At 49.4% G+C, this 20500-nt stretch overlaps 1 protein-coding gene across 1 annotated transcript in view; it reads right to left on the bottom strand.

Annotated features, from left to right (window-relative positions):
- The window catches only part of CUL4A (cullin 4A), a 46282-nt gene extending 25982 nt beyond the window's left edge, over positions 1-20300 (bottom strand). The window contains exons 1-7 of the mRNA XM_047081908.1: positions 20084-20300; positions 19634-19749; positions 11146-11249; positions 5227-5296; positions 4001-4074; positions 1338-1500; positions 514-603 (exon numbers count right to left, since the gene is read on the bottom strand). Coding sequence (XP_046937864.1) covers positions 514-603; positions 1338-1500; positions 4001-4074; positions 5227-5296; positions 11146-11249; positions 19634-19749; positions 20084-20237 — 771 coding nt within the window. The 5' untranslated portion in view covers positions 20238-20300. The remainder of the gene's footprint in view (positions 1-513; positions 604-1337; positions 1501-4000; positions 4075-5226; positions 5297-11145; positions 11250-19633; positions 19750-20083) is intronic.
- Between the last annotated feature and the right edge of the window lie 200 nt (positions 20301-20500).

Below are 20500 nucleotides of genomic sequence, written 5' to 3'. Positions count from 1 at the left end.
GTCATCTTTACAGTTAAGATTTCCTTTTATCCTCTTGTTTTAACTTGAGTTACTTTACATGTAGAAGCTACCTTACTGGCTTTTTCACTTGGCAGGGGAAGGGCAATAAAAAAGTTTCTAAGTCAAGGGCGCCTGGGCAGCTCAGTCGGTCGAGTGCCCAACTTTGGCTCAGGTCATGATCTCACAGTTCGTGAGTTCAAGCCCCGTGTCGGGCTTTGTGCTGACAGCTTGGAGCCCATTTTGGATCCTCTGTCCTCCTCTCTCTCTGCCCTTCCCCAACTCATGCTTGCTCTTGAAAATAAACATTTAAAAAAAGTTTCTAAGTTATAAGAAATTAAGTCTTTACTGTAAGAACAATGAAGCCTGTGACTGAGAATTTCAGCTAGATTGTGGCTTTCAGAAGATTTCTTATAAAACATTTGTGTATGTGGAAAGACAAACTTTTAAAAATTAACTTAAACGCACTTCTTTAAAAAAAAAAAAAGGTGACTCAGAAGTACCTCCTTGTCTTACCTCTCTTTCTTGCATTAATCTCTGGCCTTCTGCAGCATATAAACAATTAGTTTCTTCCAAAAATTTCACTTCAAATGAATCTTTATATACCTAAGAAAAGAGCAAAGTTACTGGCCAATTATAGAAAAGAAACCTACCTTTGGAAGTGCTGATAATCCAAGCTTTTGAGGGAGCATGGCTGCGGTGACTTGCCCTAAGGAGTTGCCTGTGTGCCTCTCCTCCAGAGGCCTGGGCAGATCGGCCCAGCGCATGGGCTCCTTAAGGGCCTGGGCAGGAGGCACCGCCCTGGCCTTGGAGCATTGGGTCTGTGTCCTAAGGGCACTTTCCTCTGTAGTTCCTGATCTGGCATTAGCCTGACAGTCACTCCTCTTGCTCATTTTTTTATTTTTTTTTTTAATTTTTTTTCAACGTTTATTTATTTTTGGGACAGAGAGAGACAGAGCATGAACGGGGGAGGGGCAGAGAGAGAGGGAGACACAGAATCGGAAACAGGCTCCAGGCTCTGAGCCATCAGCCCAGAGCCTGACGTGGGGCTCGAACTCCCGGACCGTGAGATCATGACCTGGCTGAAGTCGGACGCTTAACCGACTGTGCCACCCAGGCGCCCCCTCTTGCTCATTTTTAACAGCCACTTTTATTATTTTAGTTTTTTGCATTTAAATCTTTCATACACCAGTTTATTTTGGTATAAGTAGTACAGACTATCAGGAAGTACTGGGGCGTTTAGGACAGGGCAGAGTACCCGAGGTCAGACAGCAAACTCAGCAGATATAGATACAGACTAGTAGGAGTTATTGGTAAACGTTTAGGACAGGACAGATTACCTGAAGGTCAGAGAGCATACTCAGCAGACTTCTTAACAAACTCCGATCCACGGCTTCACCACTTCTTTCTCGTTCAATTAATAGCAGAATCCCGTCAATACTTTTACTCTGAACCATTTTATCACTAATGATATGGTTTCTAAAAAGCTCCAATCCCATATCCCTGTACAAACAGTAAAAACAAGACTAGATTTTAGTTTCATTTTAGAAGTTCCAGGTGAAGCTCCAAGCTACGCTGTGCCTGTTAGCCCAAACTGTTGATTTGCTAATTCTCTCAATCCACCTCTCAAGTACTCCTTTGTTGTGTTTTTATTTGTGGCCAGCCTACTGTGCCTTATATTTGCTTTCTTATCAAGGCTGTGTCCTGGGGTGGGTCAGGCATCACTGAGAAGTACTTCAATCTGGGAACAGCTCACATCCTTCTTCCTGGGGCGGGATCACACACTGGCCACCCGGCTGGCCCTATCCTTCCCTTTTCCGTCTCTGGTCCCTCTCCAGAGCTTGCCATACACCTCTTCCTCTGATGGCACTCGATCCCCTCCGCTGGCGGCTGGAGTGTGAAACGCACTGCGAAGAGGCCACCACACACCCTCCGCTTGTTGCTGAGGAATTCAGGAGGAAACCAGCTCTCAGCAGTTGTGCAGACACCATGGGATAAAAGGTCCTGTGCTCTGTTCAGACACCTCCACAGGTCCCCCAGGAGCCAGATACCGAGCAGACAGACACAACTCAGTGCCTGGACCCAGCAGGGTCTTCTCAACGGGCAGTGGGGGGCGGTGAGCAGTAGACAGGTGAGTGCGGATTCTGGGGAGCCCCACCTGTGGTGAAGCCTTCCCTCCAATGCACACCACAAAAGGCCTTTCTGGTTCCCTGCAGGAGGTGCAGGCCTGGGTCTCGTGTGCACTTGGAGGACACAGCAGTCAAGCACAGCAGTCAGTCGTGGGGGCTCGAGCCGGCCGCCTGGGTTTGACTCCTGACCCCAGCCCCTGCTCACGGTGCCTCTGGGTCTCTGCCTGTCCTTCCCTAACCGCAAATGGCATCACACACACTGCTTTACGCCCGTAAACCCTTTCCACACTGGGCGAGGCAGGTAGCAGGTGCGGTACAGAAGAAGTGTTCACTGTTGCTCCGCTTCTTCCTAAAATCTCGATCTCCACTTCCGGCTTCAGCTGCTCCCCACAAGCCATCGAGCAGTCTTCTCGATCCACGTCTCTGCCTCCCCCACAAACTGTGCGTCCTGGGCGGCTCCTGTTTCCACACAGACCACACTTCAAACTCGCTGCCCCCTCCCCTCCACTACCACCTCTCCTACCTCAGCCCCTCACCAGTCCTGCTGGCTCTGCGAAGCTCAGGCCCAGACCAGGGCTCAGCCTCCTTCCGCATCCTGCCTGGGGCGTCTCATACTGCACTGTCCCGCTCAGGTTTTCTGTCTCTGACAGTGGCCCGAGGCTGCTATTGCTAGGCTGTGAGCAGGGCTTACAGTTTATACGACACGTTATGTTATAAACTATGTTCACAAATGAAGTTCTGACCCGGCAGCCCCACAAGCTGGGAGCACTCTGCCTCAGTTTCTCTGTCTGTAGAGTGGAGGCGATAATGGTCATCCCCTGCAGAGCTGTACCACAGACTAAAGGAGCAGGTGCCAAACCTCTTAGAACAGTGCTTTGTAGAGTAGCAACCATGTGACCTTCCGTTATCTTCAGTTACATGCTTGCTGTTTCTATGAACACAGGCTACCCTTTCTGCAGCCGCGTGCGGAAGCCTAGCACAGTGCAGGTGCAGACGCCAGTAAGAGAACGAGGAGCAAAGTGGTGCTGAGGATGGACAGACATCCAACCAGGAGTGTCCAAAGCTGCACAGATGGGCGGGAACATGAAATAAAGACAAAAAGTGTCCGTGGGTCTGGTAAGCAGGGGTCACGGACACCTCAGGAAGGGCGGTGTCCGTGCCTCAGGTCAGAGGAAACAGACGCAGAGGAAACTGAAAAGAAAGCACCTTGTTAAAGAACTTCGGTTTAAAGGGAATGGGAGAATGGGCTTCTATGCCAACAGAGACCGGGAAGAGGCCGAGGGCGACATCAGGGACAAGTCTGATCGGGAGGCAGGAGCGGGAGCCTCAGGGGCAGGTGGAGTGGCGAATGGCATCAGCAACAGGGTGTGGAAGTCAGTGACAAGCACCCAGAGCCACAGGGCGGGGAGTCCCTGAAAGATGCTGTGTGATTGACGAGCAGACTGAAACGAGGTCTCCGTATCTGTGGTCGGTCAGCCGGATGGGGAGCTGTGGGGGACTTCAGGGCCCCGGGCCATGACCTCACCACCCTCGGTCTTCTCAGAGCAGGGCAGCTGCTGGAGTCAGTGAGCGCCTGGGCCTCTCCGTCCCAGCCGAGGTGAACCGTGTGCCCTTGGTTCCAGATGGCCCTGGCGTGCAGCGCCCAGGGACAGAAATGTGGCTTCCCACAGTCCTGCTGTGTTTGCCCGCCACCTGTACTGTGACACTCACTGCAAGCTGGTCAGGGTGCCCCAAGGGGCTCCTCCTGGGCGTGGCCGGCCCGGCTTGGCCCCCTCACTCCCGGGCCAAGGTACGCCTGGGCCTGGACAGGTGCGCTAGTGATTCTGGCTGACATGAAGGAGCACAGACACGGCCCTAGTGACCAGGACACTCACCAGATAGAAGGAAGCATGGAATTCTGCAGTACGTAAGTGCGGTCCAAAAACAGGAAAATACTTCTGATCATGATCTGGCAATTAGAAAAGCATTTATTTATGTAACTTACTAACTAAATATCCAAGAGTAGGCCTTCTGAACTGTAACTGGTAGCTGTCTCAAATCTTACAGTAATTGTTTCTTGAGGATTCTCCCCACCAAGACCTTCATGATTGATTTTTTCCCCAAATTTAATTGCTCCTTTGGTGTTTGATTTTCATCTCTTTTGTCCAGAAAATCTGACTATAAGGGAAATCTGGTCACTTCCTGCCTGATGTGGTAAACCTCACAAACCTGAAGATGTGCTCTAAGCTTTTTAAATAATTAGTCCTTGTCACATCGGCATGAGGCTCTTGGCCACATGTTTGACTCCCTTTGGCAAGCCGAGCGAAGACGACACAGGACCACCAGGAACCTTGTGATTCTCCTAACATAGCCTTCCTAACAGACGTTTATCTATTCTGACCATGTACCAGGTGCCTGGCCTGGAAAAGAGGTTCATTCATTGTCCCCTACTCACCTCCTTATTAGGAAAGGTACTACTACCATGTTTTCCCCCACAGCCAGGTCATGCTAAAAACTCACATGCACAAAAACAGATCAGAATCAATACATCTGCAAAGTCTAAGACTTTGGCTGTCCAGTTACAGTAAAAACCTGGAAGTCAGGCTTGATTATCAGGCATAAAATGGGGTTAAGAAAAACTTTAGAGACCCATTCAGGAATCAGCTCAGGTACCGTGGGCTGTCAGGTGGGTTTGAAGGTCAAATTAGCAGCTGGCCCCAATCCAGAAATGCAGCCATTCACACAGGCAGCTTTTCCCTGCCCTGTTGTCCTACTATGTTGAGCTGGATGGCAGCATCTGACCCAAAACAGAATCCCAAACAGCACTTCCCTATCTCGGCCCACAGTCTGGCCCACACTGTCCTCAGATGGGTGAGGGAAGATGGACGAGGCCATCTTTGGTTAGAAAGGGGGGGGAAAAAAAAGACAGCTGGACTGAAAGGGGCACACCCTCCCAGCTACCCAATCCCCTTCCTGCTTAGCTACAGCAGAGGGTGAACAGGACCAAGAGGAAGTGCGTCGGTGAGACCAGACACTGGGCTCTACTGATGAAGATTATGGAGATTATGGGACAGCACACTGTCCCTAAAACCAGGGTTAACAGAAAAGTCAATACGCTTACCATTTGTCTGCAATGATCTTGCCAGCATGTGTTAATCTTCTTTAAAAATAAAACACTATCTAGTGAGTCTGTGCAGACCTGCTAAGGAAAACTTTAGAAATGCTGGCCAATTATTACAGCTTTAACCCCATAACTGCAGCTCTTGACACAGAATCTACACATCATTTTGTTGTCAGAATACAGAAGGACCAGGGGCGTCTGTGTGACTTAGTTGGTTGAGTGTCCGACTCGACTTCGGCTCAGGTCATGATCTCATGGTTTGTAAGATCGAGCCCTGCATGGGGCTTTGTGCTGACTGTGCAGAGCCTGCTTGGGATTCTCTCTCTCCCTCTCCAAAAATAAACAAACTTAAAAAAAAAAAAAAAGAATACTGAAGGACCAGAGGGACCACAGGTGCAGGTTTTCTGCATTGCTGAACTGTGTTCCCAATTTGTGATGAGCCTCCAGCCACAACCCCAACTTTCCCGTTCCCCTCGTTGCTGTTATGGCCAGGTTCCTTGTAGAGCCCTGCTGGCTGAATTAACCACCAGGTCACAGGCTTCATGAATCTGGGTGGCTGGACCTAAGGGCCTATCCTGCAAGGGGTGGTGGGGACAGACCCCAACCTGCACTGTTCCAGTGGTGACAAAGCAGGTCGACTATTAATAGCACCAGGGAACAGGCAGTTGGAGGGAGGTGGCTGAGGTTTAACTTTAACCTACATTCTCAATGAGAACCGATATGAAGTCTCATTCATGCACCAAATTAGAACACTCTCACCTCGATAATTAGAATGTGTTTTTTAAGAAGGCTCAACATACTGCTTATAGAAAAAAGAAAACTCCAACACGGACTCCTAGAGCAAACTACAGCCAAATGCATCCAGCACGGCCTTCACAGGTTTGGGCAAAGTCATTGTCATAAACGTCTACACGCTGCCTATGGCTTACAAAACTCCCCACGTTTGTGCGCCTCCAGTTTCCCCAACCGCACGATACACATGCTGCACCCTCTGTACAGTCCCAGCTCCAGGACCCTGGGCCAGCGATGAACTTCCCTTGACCTCGGTTTCTTCAGAACTGGTGTGAGGTTACATGTAAAATCCATAGCACGTACAGAAGCAGCGCATGGGCCAGGGTGTGAGCTGTGAAATCAGACAGGTGTCAGAGTCTTCAGTCGGCAAGGTGGTCTGATGGAGCGAGGGGAGCCAGTGGAGGGGAGGACACAACCAGGACTTTGGAAAGAGGACAGAAGATCGGGAAGCTGTAAGGAACTGACGGGCACACGTGCATCCTTGTCATCCAAGTAAGGAGAGCTGACCTCAGCCACAGTGGTCCTGGCCACACATCTTATTTTCTCCTGGGGCTTTGCTAATAAATCAAATAGTAAATCCTAACAAAAACCTAGTCGTTCAATGGTTAACATGTTATTCTGGAAGAAATCTTTTAGACTACTCAAATTTACAGTGGCCTACAATATGGGAACCTGACACAGACAGTCTAAAAAAGTGAAGAGTAAGTCACAAGCACATGTAGCAGGGACCCAGCAGCTCTGGCACCCGGTGCTGGACACAAGCCAATTGCTGACACCCTGGCAGGTCTCCAGGGCAGTCTGCATCAGCTGGGGGGCCAGGCTCTGTCGGAAGGTGGGGCTGCCTGGGGTGAGACTCCCACTAGCCAGTCCCACACCGCTGGATGGTGCAGGCGCCAAAAGCGAGCAAGCAGCACTCGGCCCGGCACAGGGCTTCCTTGGGAGGGAGCGGCCCTGTGTGTAGGGCTTACTACACGAGATGCTTCTCCTCAATTAGCCAGGTGAAGCCGTCACTTGCGGTTGTTTCCCATGGAAAACAGTACGAAACGTTAAGGCCGGCATGCACCGAGCTCCAGCCCTCTACATACCAAAGCCCAGAGCCTCACATGAGCACCCTCGGGGCGTTAAGACATACCGCCTGTCATCATAGGCTCCCAACACTGTCCCCTTCTGTCTGGAGAAGGGCCAGGCCTAGCTAAGGTTTTAAGCAGTGTACTGAGAGGGGTCGGTCAGGTGTCAAACAGCAAACACGGAATACCCCGTGGCAAAGTGCGAATACATGTGCCCGTGACTACAAGGATTCAACAAGAAGGAAGAAACCCAAAAGACAACGCCCACGCCAAGCAGAAGAGTGACTGGTTCTCTTTTCGCCCACGCTGTCTAAGCCGGGTTACCCCACTCTCCTACCCCAGCAGAGTGTGCAGAAGGACAAGCCGCCCTCACCCCGGCCCACCACCTGACACCCCTCACCTCAATCAGGTCTGCCTGCTATGACCGCAGAGGACATTTTCTGCCACAACATTTGTCACAGTTCACGGTTTGGACGATTGAATTATTGCCTCCCTCATTAGCCTACAAAGTCCACAGAGGCAGGAAGCCTGTCACGTTCACCTCTGAGCCGCAGCACTAACCAAGGGCCGCGCCGTGTAGACACACAAACCCAGCCTGCTGCCGGCGCTCCACACGTGCACGCGGGCTACACGCTGCTCACGGAGGGTCTTCGTAAAGAAGCCCAAAGCCTGCCGTCATCTACGGAGTAGGAAGACACAGGAAATCGTGAACACGCCGGTCACCTCTGTCCTTCTGCCGCGTGGACCACGCTGCTGCTATGTGGGACTCCACACAGATGCCGCAGGCTGGCAGGCTGGCCCTTCTGCGGTTCACCACAGTGGCGATGCCCTAGAGCTGAGTTGGGGGTGGGAAGAGTGAGTTCTGTGCACAGGTGCTGGCCGGCTCAGATTCCACTGAGAGCCGGTTGCTGTCATAGAAGAGGAGCTTTTGAACTGAGCCTGGGTGCGTGGCGCAGCCTCCTTTCTGCACCGAGTGATGCCGGGTTCGGCATGCGCTGCTTTTGGTTGAGGCGTGCATGTGCAGGAAGCCGTGGTCGTGGGGAAAGGCCTATCACCAATAGCAGGGAACTTATTTCGAAAGGAGCAGGTAAGTGCAGAATCCAAACACATGAATGAGAGAACAGAGTCAGTAGTGTAAGAAAATCACAATAGCTGACTCAATTCCATAGGAGTCCTTTACCACCTGTCTACCAGGGGCCTCCTGGCCTCCCTGAGCACTCCTTCCATTGTCCTCACCAGCAGCATGCGGCCAGTACAGCGGAGGGAGCAGTCCTTGGACCCTAGAAAGCAGCCACATACAAATTACAGGAACATCCCAGAGACCAGAGACACCCCAGCATGCTCTCCCTGGAGTACTCCTGCCTTGAGGGCCTGGGCATCTGCAACAGCTCTGCTGCTCGGCCCCTTGAAGTCTGGCGAGGCTACCCACCCTTTCAGCAAAATGAGCTCCGAGGGCAGGACTGTGTCCCCCATCAGCCACCCCTCCCCCTGCACACAGCCCCTCCTGGGGGTGGGCACGTGCCTGACTGCCCTTTCCTTACACCCCAGGGGCTTATCCGAGCCTTTAAAAACTCCCACCACCCTGACATAAATGCCTACCTTTATGCCCTCGTCAGTCTCCCTGGGGTTTAAGCTCTAAAGGGCCAGAACCTACTTCACTCCTGTTTCCAGCCCCGCCCCGCCCCCTTCTCTGAAATAAGGAAGTGCTACCTCTGGCCCACCTCGTCACCAGTCTCATCCTGCCTGTATCACTGCCAAACATGATACAACTGCACTGGATTCTTGCTTCAAATACCTGCAGGGGCCCTCAGATGTGCACTTAAGTCCAGACCTTTCAGAGTATGCACAAAGATTCAAACCCAAGCTGCAACTCAGAATTATGGCCTCAAATTCCACCAGTGTGCCCAGGTTCTGGCCTTGTCCCACAAGCGCCCCACAAGCGCCCCTCTCCGATGGCTCATTCCCTCTGGCTGGCCACACCCCACTGGTCCTCCATGATGGGACTCCAGTGTCCCCTCCTCTGGAAAGCTCTGCCCCAGCTGCTTCCTGCACTGCAGTTCCTGTCCCTGATTCTAATAACTTAATTTCTTGGAACTCAAGATGCCTCACACCAATGACAATTCATATGGCAGAGTATCTTTTCATCTTTCTTCTTTAATGAAATACATCGTAGTTTCTAGAAACATGGTTTTGTCGCATCAAGGAAATGCAACGACCCTGCCCCCCGCCTCTATCTCATCACCAGGACTACTGGGAGGGCAGAAAGGAGGCGATGCCATCATTTCCTACTGTCGGATAGAGGTCTGGACAGGAAGGAGGTCCCTGCTGAATGACTGAATTAATGAACACATTCTTGTAACCCACAAGGTAGGATTAACTGGCAGGAGGATAGTTTGATCAGGTAATCATGAAGTAGTCTTGAGTAAGCTGGGACAGCTGGGTTAGGAACAATCACAGCAGTTCACCCTAACATGTGCCTGTCCCAGAGAGGACACCTGGAAATCTGCTGCTGACTTCTGGGAAGTTCAGCCTAACATGTGTGGGCCCAGGAGAGGACACCTGGGGATCTGCTGACTTCCGGGAAGCCTGGGAGTCAGGCTCCTTTTCAGAAGTCAGCATCTCAGATGGGCTCCTGGATCCATCACCCAGCCTCTGAGAATCCTGTGCTGTGGCACTGAGGTAGGAGAGGAGCCTCTGTGTGTCCTCAGAGGATGCCTCAGAGACGTGGTGCATACTGGACATCTTCCAAAGGTCCAATGGTATGGTCATCTTTGTCTCGAATGGACTCATGATTTCTGGTAGGAAAGAGCTCTGCCAGAATACACTGCACAGGTGCAGTTACAGATGCCAATACAATAGAACCAGAATGGACTCTGCTCACCCATTTACGGGAAGACCCCCTTGCTCTAGGCCATGTGGGCTTCATTGCCATGGATAATCCAGAGCTTCAACAGCAGGTGACAGAGCTGTGGCAGCTGCCCTGAGAGATTTTAGCAAACTCTGAATGCTTTAGTTTCTCAAGGGAAGGGTGATGGGACAGAAAGGACTCCTTCAGCTAGAACAAGAGTTAGAAATGAGCAGGCTCCAACTACCTACTTTTGCAAATTAAGAAAGAGACCTGGAAAAGTGCAGTCACAAGCAGGTGTCTGTAATATTAAACCCACTTCCTAGTTCCCTTCCAAGGAGACTAATAAAGGGGTGGGGGTGGGCTGGAGCACTGGGCCGATGCCAGACTGTCGATAGGATGTAAGGAGCCCCGTCTCCCTGGCAGACACTGGTCCTGCGTGGTGTGCTGGCAAAACTCGAAGATGCCCGGCCACCTACTTGCCTAGACTGCCCTCCCTTGACTGGTGGGCGGGCTGGGAATACGGTGGGTTATATCTCAGAAGACTCTGTCTCAGCAGACCAGAGAGGGGCATTCTTCTGTTGGCTCAGAAGCAGCAACTAACCATGCTGTCAAAGAAGAGGCCTTGAAGCAAAAAACCAAGGGCAGCCTCCAGGGGCTGAGAGTGACATCAGTCCTGCAACAGAAGGACAGGAATTCTGCCTGGAAGGCGGTCTGTGGGAAAACCTAGACCGGCCAGCCTGTGGTTTCAGCCAGTGACACCCTGAGCTGAGAACCCACTGAACCGAGCTGGGACTCCCTACCCACACAACCGTGAGCCTACAAACGGGTGCTTGTTTATGTCGCCAAGTCTGCGGGAAATTTGTTATGCATCAGAGATAACTAATATAGATGGTTTTTCACAAGAATGAAGGACAGCAGAATAGAATTAAGACATTTCTCAGAAGTCTTCCTAAACACTTCAACCACACCCAATAAATGGACACTCTTTTGCTTTAATCAGATAAATAATGTAAATAATAAAAATTCCACTTAAAAAAATCTGTTATATTAGGTCACGTGAAACAAATGTTAGGTTTTGTTTTATAAATAAATGAGAATTTTGAAAGCTGTTGTTTTAATACTAACAACAGTCACTACATCTTTATCCTATTAATGTTCAGCCTCAAGAGATTTAGGTAATGCATAGAAACTCATGAGCCAAAAAAAGGATATTCTCTAAACTGAAGGATCTGTGCTTGGACATGATCTTCACAGACCTGGCGCAGCTGTTTGTAGAGTGTTGGGGAGACTTTGTGAGAACAGAGATTTTCGACAGCCTAAAAACAAAAGGAACAAGTGAATTATTCACCATGAATAACAAATTCGTTCTTTAAAAAGACCTGTGTATGTAAATAAAATCACAATCATAACAGACAAGCACCCCCTTCATACTTACAAAAACTACAAATAAACTGTTATGTTTAAGTTCAGGGTGATTATTGTCAGAATACTGGAATCCAGGAAGGGTCTGGTAAAAAAGGTAACAACAGCTAATACCGAGCACAGATTGGATGGCACACCTATATCAGCCCATGACACCTGGGACCCCGCGGCGTCCCTGCACACATCTGAGCATCTACAATGTCCTATTTTTTTTCTAGTGCCGCAGTCTCTAAACCTGGCCACTCACCACTCTTACCCGGGGACTTTAAAACAGATCTGGATGTTCCCATACATTCATCTGAGGTGGAAGACACTGGAAAGGTGGATGAGTTTACCTTGATGATTATAACATGCAACCAGGTCAGGAAATCACTGCTCTGGACCCTCAGTGACCACCTTCCACACAGGTGGGTGAGCATCAGGGCAGTTTCTGCCCATAGCACAGTGAGGATGCTCCTGAGCGCCCAGGCCACACCGGCTACACTGTACTTGTTTCCTACATATTTTTCTGCAGGCTGCATGTGTAATTTATTTAGGCTTGTCTTAAGTTAATGAAGAAACAAGTTTTTTAAGCAGAAACATTTTTCTTAAAATACCTTTATCCACATCAAAAAATAATGTTTGCATATTCTCACTGGTTCTAATAACATTTCTTTTCCAATTTCATGTACAAAACCAGCATCTCATTCAATCCAAGTGAGATACTAAAAACAGAAGTGTAGTTTTTTCTACTGACTAGTTTTGAATCATCTAAAAAAATATGGGGGAAACACTTCAGAATCTGAATTTAAATCAAATACTATATTCCTGAGGAAATAGGTAACTTAAGTTTTTATAAAGCTATTTGTTGTAGCAAGACTTCTAAATATTAATAGTTCCCATGTTTAGGATTATAAGATTGCTACCTATTAACATAAATTAAATAAATACAGTAATCACTACTGTATAAAACACATGCACATTCACAAAGGTCAAAAGGGAACATGGAATGAAGATATTAAAAATTATAACTTGTTTTTTAGCAAGTTTGTTATCAGTGCAACAGCACAATACGGCATTCCCCTACGTGCTGCCTTGGTCTACAAATAAGGGCTCATCTACACTGTTAAAAGCCCCGAATTTCTTTCTCAAACCCTGTAATTCCTTCCCTTTGTAGTCCTATCTTTATACTTCAGTCAAAGATCTATCCTTGTGTTTCTGAAAACCCAAATAACCTGCTGACAAATGCTTTTGCTCCAGTAACTTAATTATTGGGAGATCCATAAGCATAATTATTATGAAACGATTTTGATGCAATACATGAAGAAAACGTATTTTCTTTGGTAAAAATCAAGATGAGCTTGGTAGTACGTGTCCCTCACGGAACATCTCACTCACGGAACCACTTTGCCTGCTCTCATTCCTGAAGGAGGAGTCAGTGTCCTCAAAACAATCTTACCCCAGTTGTGACATGCTGTCACTGTTGATTTTACAACACCTTTTCTCATCTATGTCCTCTTTGGCACATATTTACTATTTACATGAAGCACACTTAAGATTTTTTCTTAAAACAGAACCTGGGGGCCTCTTACAAGCACCAGCCAAACCCTGGCGTAGACAGGTTTGCTGTGGGTGCTGTCCTTTCTCCGTGTCTTTTGCTGAGTCACTGCTGGTGTCTTCATGTTACAGGCACCCTCACTGGGAAGAGAGAGTGCGGCCCAGCAGGGCCCCTGGCTGACTCTTCTGTCAGTTACAGGAGCACCACAACATACAAGCCCCCTTCCCAAAAGAAGTGCTGGAGACAGAGTCCTGCTTTGGGGTGCAGAAGTGCCCACTGTGGGGTGTGAATTGGGAGTCCAACGGTACGGTGTGTTTCACGTTACCCCTCACATGTGTAAGAGGCACAGCAGACAGAAGGAATTCAGCTAATCCAAGGATGACAGGAGGGGGAGAAGCCCTGTGTTAGTGTCTTCCTCGCTTTCACTCAGCCATGGCGGAAGCCGCCTGTCCGAACTGCCCAGGCACAGCTCTGTAATCTAAGCCTGCCAGGCCTCCACACCCAAGCCCTCTCCAGGTTGTCGTCTGTGTTGGGACAGACAAGTGCACTGAAGCCAGACAGATGGGCATACGGCAGATCAGACACCGGTCCCTGTGCAGGGTGGAGCCACAGCCCCCAGCATACTTGGCCCTGAGTGTGGAATATCCAACAGGACATTAAAGAGAGCCGTGGGGTGGGGGGAACGCATGGGAGCAATGAAATGAGAGCACACGGTCCTGGAAGACGATCTGTTTCATGAAAGCCTCGAAGGCCAAAGCTGAGACCAGACAGAAAAAGGAGTGGAGGGTACCGTAGTGTGAGAAATCGTAAAAGAAAAAAGCAGGCAGATACGAGGAGCACATATTTATGTAGATGAAGGGAAAATGAGAGCCAGCCCCCAGCCCTGGGGAAAATCACACCTGGGCCAACCTTACAGAGAGAGGCACACAGGCCGGGGCCACGCCAGAGCTCACACTTGACAGCCGGAGGCCGGCACAGTGCTCTCCTGACACACATGCACAGTTCCGGGTGGGGGGCAGCTATGTCCCCTCTGTAAGTGATCTTGGCCTTGAAGGCGGACCCTACTCAATCGTGGGCCCACTGAAAGGTGATGAACTCACCGCTCGGAAGAAAGCGCTAATGGGGTTCTTGCCCGTAGGAAACGAGTACAGAACGATGCGGAAATTAAATTAGAGCTCAGATCTGAGTGAGACAGTATGTTTGAGAGGGATCGGAAGTCACCTGGATGGGGGCTTTATGGCCAACATGGGCAGCATGGGCTGCAGTACCGACCCTGACTCCCAGTTCCCAGATGTTCACAGTCAACTCCTGAACACAGATGACTAATCCCACTGAGTGCTCAGAACTGCTGATTTATGAAATCCTTTCTATTAAGCTGAATAGATTTGAGTTTGGATATTCACCTCTGTTTTTGAGCAACTTCTGTATGGAGCTCGCTGTTGATTAATTTGTTACTTTCTCGAATCGGTCCATCAAATAACATGTTTATATGTGTCTACTACTTTCCGGGCCTTTTCAATCAGTCTGATCAGTTTGAGCCATCTTATTAATACACTCAACACCTAACCCCACATTCCCCTTCACTAAATCATCACCAAGCAGGAGGACTTCGGAGACCTTAGTCCGTGACTCAGGATAGCATGGCTTTCCTCAGAACAGTAAGTCTCCCATGATGGCTTTGTTTCTGGGCATCAAAAGTGCCTGAAATCAGCACTTAGCCCTTTCCCTGAAACCCTTGTCGAAAATGCAGGCTTCAGTTATCTGTTGTCCACTATGCTGGCAAACAGGACTAAAACGTATAGGCAGGAGACACACAAGATAAACTTTCTTCCGCAGGTGTTAATTCCAGACCTAAACTCAGATCTTTAAAAACAGACTAAAAAGATCTGGGCATTGAAAGTCTCCTCGCCTTAGCTCTGTCGGAGGAAAGTGTGGACAGGGCATACGTTTGTGCAGACTCTCCTCTCACCACACTTTGAACCTCCCTCCTACAGAGAAACAACAGGTGGACTGTAGCAGACACACGGGAGCTAATTTCTCCTCCAGGGAGGCCTCCTAAAGTGTCCACGTTGTAAGGGATGCCTTGATGGGGGAGAAGAGACCCCACTTTGGGAAGACTAATCAATATCAAAACGTAAAAGCTTCTCCCTCAAATCATCCTGAAAACTTCCTCAAAAAAACCACACAAAAACCTAAAAAAACTTTCATACTTTGGTGAGAACTGTCACTTTCACACAAAATTCTTCGCGAAGTATATACCACACCACCTCAGCAAAAACTGCAACTGTACTTTGAAACACCAGGTAAATGCACTGACTGCTTTATCACAAGATCAGGATAAGGCAAACATTCAATAACTACACAATGATGTCACTTACTATTTCTACCCCGTTTGCTTCCAAAAGATCTGAGCAGCTCATTCCCCGGAGAGGTACCTGAAACCGGGTACCTCTCTGTGAGTGGCCAGGAGCCGGCCTGCGCCCCTGCCTCCCCACCGCCCCTGCCTCCTGGGATGCCCCATGGAATGTGAGATTCCATTTTGGGGGTAAGCACCCCCAGCCCTCAGGGTGTCAAGACGCACACAGACACCCAGGGCACCTGGAACTAGTGTTTATAATAACACGTGCAGTGACTATTATAAACCACACTGTTCATTCATGGTAACACATGCGGTGACTGTTATGAACTACACTGCTGGGTAAAAGGTATGGCAAAGTCATTCTATGAAAGATGACAGGCAATCGATCCCAGATGGTCAAATCTCCAGGAAGAGAAGAATAAAGAAACCTGGCTGCGAGATATAGCAGTTTATTAAACTAATAAACCTATGAGAGTTCAGACACCTGACAGGACTCCTGCTTCTGGCCAAGATGAAATAAGGGGACTAGACTAGCCTTTCTGCCTGAATTAACCAAACGTCACACAAAACGTGTGAAATAGCAGTCTGAGAAGCATCGCACATTGGGCTGTGAATGACAGCGACCTCTGGGAGGGAAACGAGCTCGGACGCTCCCTTCCTACATCCCTGTTTCCAGGCCGTGGAGAGGGGGGCCGGGAGCTGAGGCTTGAGTCTCCGAGACAAAGGCCTACAGGGAAGACGTGTGGCCACAGAGGGCATGGACATGAGCAAGGAGAGGTCAAGGGTCCCCCTCAAGGACTCGCCACCTGTGTGTGAGCAAACTGCTAAGGACAGGGAAAGGGACAACAGGGTCTGGTGCCCACACGGGACCTGGAATAGCACCTTCCTACAAGCCAGACTGGAAAGCCGTTAAGACACTGGGCCCTGAATACTCAGTTGTGGGGCGATGAGCCCTGGACAAAATACTGTTCTAGTCTTGCCTAACAAATCTTAAAACTAGGACTCTAAAAGGTCAAAAGGTTTTCAAATAATTTAATATGTCCAGAATGAAACTCAAGAATATTTATAGAAATACAAAAACATCTACCCACAAATCAAGATTCACAATGTCTGACAGTCAATCAAAGATTATCAGATGTGCGATGAAGTAGAAAAACACAACACCTAAAGGGGAGAAAAAGCAGTCGAATGCAGCCAGAAGCCGACAGGAAAGAACTGGAAGACAGACACACGGAAACAGCTATTATAACTGTATCCCCTCTGTCCAGAAGTTACGTAGTGATGGGAAAGATACTGAGAAGGTTCAAATTGAGCCCCTAGAGAGAAAAACAATGCATGGGATGAAACTTTCACCAGATGGCACTATGGGCAGATTAGATGCCACAGAAGATTAGCGGACTTGAAGACACGAATTACCCGAAGAGCTCCAAACCCACCAAAGAAGTCCGTGGTTTACGAACTCTCCACAAAGCCAAGGTGGTTTCACCGGGAACTCTCTCAAACATTTAAGGAAAAAATAATACCAAGTCCATACAAACTCTTCTAGAAAACGAAAAGGAGGCAACATTCACAACTCACTTTATGAGGCCTTCATTTCTGAGACAAACTCAGACAAATACAGTATGAGAAAGCAACACACCAACATCCTCCATGACCACAGACGCAAAAACCAATGAAGTGACAGCAACCTGAATCCCACAGTACAAAAAAGGGTAACACACCACTGCCAACTCAGATCTGTCCTGCAGCTGCCAGATGGGCTTGCCACGTGAAGAGTCAATCCATGCGATAAACTAAGAAAACAAATGTCATATGACCACCCCAGCGGTTACAGAAGAATTCATCAAAGTCCAACATGCACTTCTGGAAATCTCTCAGCAAATTAGGAATGGAAAGGAGCTTCCTCAACCCGATGATGGGCACTTATGATAAGCCAGCATCACACTCGATGCTGAAAGCCTGAAGAAGGCTTTCCCCACTGAGATCAGGAACCAAACAAAAACTGTCTGCTTTTATCACTTCTACTCATCGTCATTCTGGTGTTCTGAACAGTGCACTGAGGTAAGAAAAGGAATTAAAAGGCATGCAGATTAGAAAGAAGTAAAACCATCTCTTATCTCTGTTCATAGGCGACATGATGGTCTATGTAGAAAACCTGATGGAATCCACAAAAAAGCCACTGGAGGAGAGGTAAGAGAGCAGTATACCAAACCAATGTATAAAAATAATTTCTATTTCTATACACTAGCGAAAACCAATAATTAAAACTATTATTTATAATACAATTAAAAATATGAAATGCTTGGGGTGCCTGGGTGGCTCAGTCAGTGAGGTGTCTGACCTCGTCTCAGGTCATGACCTCACAATTCGTGGGTTTGAGCCCCACATTGGGCTCTGAGCTGCCCGCTTCAGATTCTGGGTCTCCCTCGCTCTCTGTCCCTCCCTGCTTGCACTCTGTCTCTCAAAAATAAATAAACAAAAAAAATATGAAATGCTTAGGGCTAAACCTCATAGAAGCTGTATTAGACCTACACACTGGAACTAGAAGGCACTGCTGAGAGAAATGAAGGGAGACGAAGCAGAGAGCCGTCCCTTGTGATCAATCAGTAGACACGGTATCAGGATATCAATTTTCCCCACACTGATCTGGAATTCAACATGATCCTAATCAAAACACTAGTCGGCTTTTTTTGTAGAAATTGGCAAACATTCTAAAACTCATATGGAATTGCAAAAGACCGCTACACACGCACTCAAGTGGCTAAAATAAAAAAGACTGATAATAGCGCATGTTAGCAAGACTGCAGAACACCTGGAGCTCCCCTACACCTGCTGGTACAGATACCAGAGCCTGGGGGCTCAGTCAGTTAAGTGGCCCACTCTTGATTTGGGTTCAGGTCACGATCTCACGGTTCCTGAGATCGAGCCCCACGTTGGGCTCCACACTTAGTGCAGAGCCTGCTTGGGATTCTCTCTCTCCCTCTCTCTGCCCCTCCCCTGCAAGCAAGCATGCATGCATGCTCTCTCAAAATAAATAAACTTAAAAAAAAAATTGTATAGCCACTCTGAAAACATGAAATGCCTTAAAAAGTTAGGACTTTGAGCCCCTACTTCTCGATATTCACCCAAGAGAAATGAAACATATGTCCACACAAATCATCTTTGTTAATGTTCATAGCAGCTTTATGCATAACAGCCCCAAACTGGAAACCCAAATACCTGTTAGCTGGTGAAATGGTGGTACCCACTACTCAGCAACCAAGAAACAAATTACTGTCACACAGTAGGCATGACAGTCCCAAGCACTATCCCAAGTGGAAGATGAAGGTTCTGCTTAAGGGAGATGCTAGACTGGTGGAATATAGCCACAGAAATCAGTGGTCTGCAAGGAGTGGATCAGGGGAGAGACGAACTTTTTCACGTAGAAACATTCTACATCTTGACTGTAGTGGTGGTTATTTACACGTCAGTATAAAATGTATTGAAGTACACATTATGTACAAATTATACCTTAATAAAGTTGATCTAAAAATAGAATAAACTTATGATGATTTAAGACAAAAAGGGATGTATGTGTATCAAACTGTCAATAGTAGTCTTCTTTGGATGATGGGAGTATATATAGTTTTAATTTTCTTCTTTGTACTTTTTTGTAATCCCCATTGTTTTTATGATGTAATCACTCATGCAAACAGAAGAAAAATTTTAATTCAAGTCCTTTAATAGAAATTGTGGTATCATATTGTTACCTAAAATGTAGATAACAGACTAGTTGATGAGTGCCATTCTTTACAAATGGAAGATCAGAGAAACCAGTCTGCTTATAAATGGAATACGCAAATAGTAACATGTACTTTTGACCATTTTTGTGTTAAAAATGGAACATCTTTACATGAAACATAACAAAATCTGTCTGCATGTCTTAATAGCAACAATCACAAAATGAGAAAATCTATGAACCAGAAGCGCAGAGAGAGTGTCCTATGTAACCGTGAAGTTACAATAACAAATCATGTCTATTTAAAAAAGTATGACAGTCGTGTGGCTCTTAGAAACACATCTTTCTCCCGAAATGGCATAACTTTATCTTTCCAGGCAGCTTAAGCCTGAAAACAAAAATCCCACAACCACCAACCACCAATGAATCACGCAATGACCCGGGGGACACGCCGCCCCAGGACTCTTACTGTTCTTGCGGAAGGCTGATGCTTGCGTTCCCGCTACTTCCCTCATTTCCGACTCTGACACAACACTGAGGACCACCCGACCCGCGTCCGCACCACACTTCCTGGCCCTGGACCGGTGTGTTACCTACACAACCGTGACAGCACCCAAGCGAGCGGGGCGGGCCGGCAGCGCCGCCCGCCCCGGCGGGGCCTCACCTGGTACAGCTCTTCCAGGTTGTACCTGATGGAGGTGCTGCTCTGCACGGCTCTCACCGCCTCGTGGAGCTTCTGCCAGGTGTCCTGCGTGTAGTTGTCCGGCAGTTTGGGTCTGTCTGTGGGTCCGGAGAGCCCGAGTGAGGCGGGCGCGCTTCGCAGAACCATCCCCCGCTACCCAACCCCCCCCCCGGGTCCGCCGGGCCGCAGCGCGAGCCCCGCTCCGCCTTCGCCGCCGCCGAGCCCCGAGCGGGAAGCGCACGCAGGTCCGCAGGCGCCGGCTGACCCGGGCACGCGAGAGCAGGACGCTGCCGGGACCGCTAGCGGCGGAAGAAGTGCGCTGCCCGGGCGGCCCGGTTCCTCTGGCCGGTGCCGCGGGCGGGAGGAGCCGCGACCCCGGGCCCCCCGCGCCCCCCCACCCCGCTCCTTCCCGGCCGGCCGCCCCGCACCCACCTCGGAAATTCTTGATGACTAGTTTCCTGGAGCCGCCGCCGCCCGCGGGCTTGGGCGACACGGCGGCCGCGGCCAGGGCCGCGGGCTTGGTGAGGCCGTTGGTGTGCCCGACGAGCGCCGATAGGGCGCCCTTCCTGGGGGTCTCGTCGGCCATGGCTGCGGCCGGGAAGCAGCGGGCGCCCCGCCCCGTCCCGCCTCCCCGGCCGCGCGGGCGGGCGGGCCTGTCGTCAGCACCGCCCCGGGCCGCCCAACCGCCGCCCGGCCGGCCCGGCGCGACCGCGACCCCGACCCCGACCCCGGCCTGACCCCGACCCGGCGCCGGGCCGCGCCGCGTCCGCCGCGCTCCGTGCGGAACCTGCGACAGCCGAGGGGGCGGCGGGGCGCAGGCCCGGTCAGCTCCGGGGCAGGCCCGGGCAC

Source organism: Lynx rufus, unplaced genomic scaffold (genome assembly GCF_022079265.1).
Source record: "Lynx rufus isolate CCGP_SWC_20201006 ecotype Redwood Valley unplaced genomic scaffold, mLynRuf1.p SCAF_1, whole genome shotgun sequence".
In the NCBI taxonomy this organism is placed as follows: Eukaryota; Metazoa; Chordata; class Mammalia; order Carnivora; family Felidae; genus Lynx; species Lynx rufus.
The sequence above is the reverse complement of the archived record's forward strand: the minus strand, read 5'-3'. Positions and strand labels throughout refer to the sequence as shown.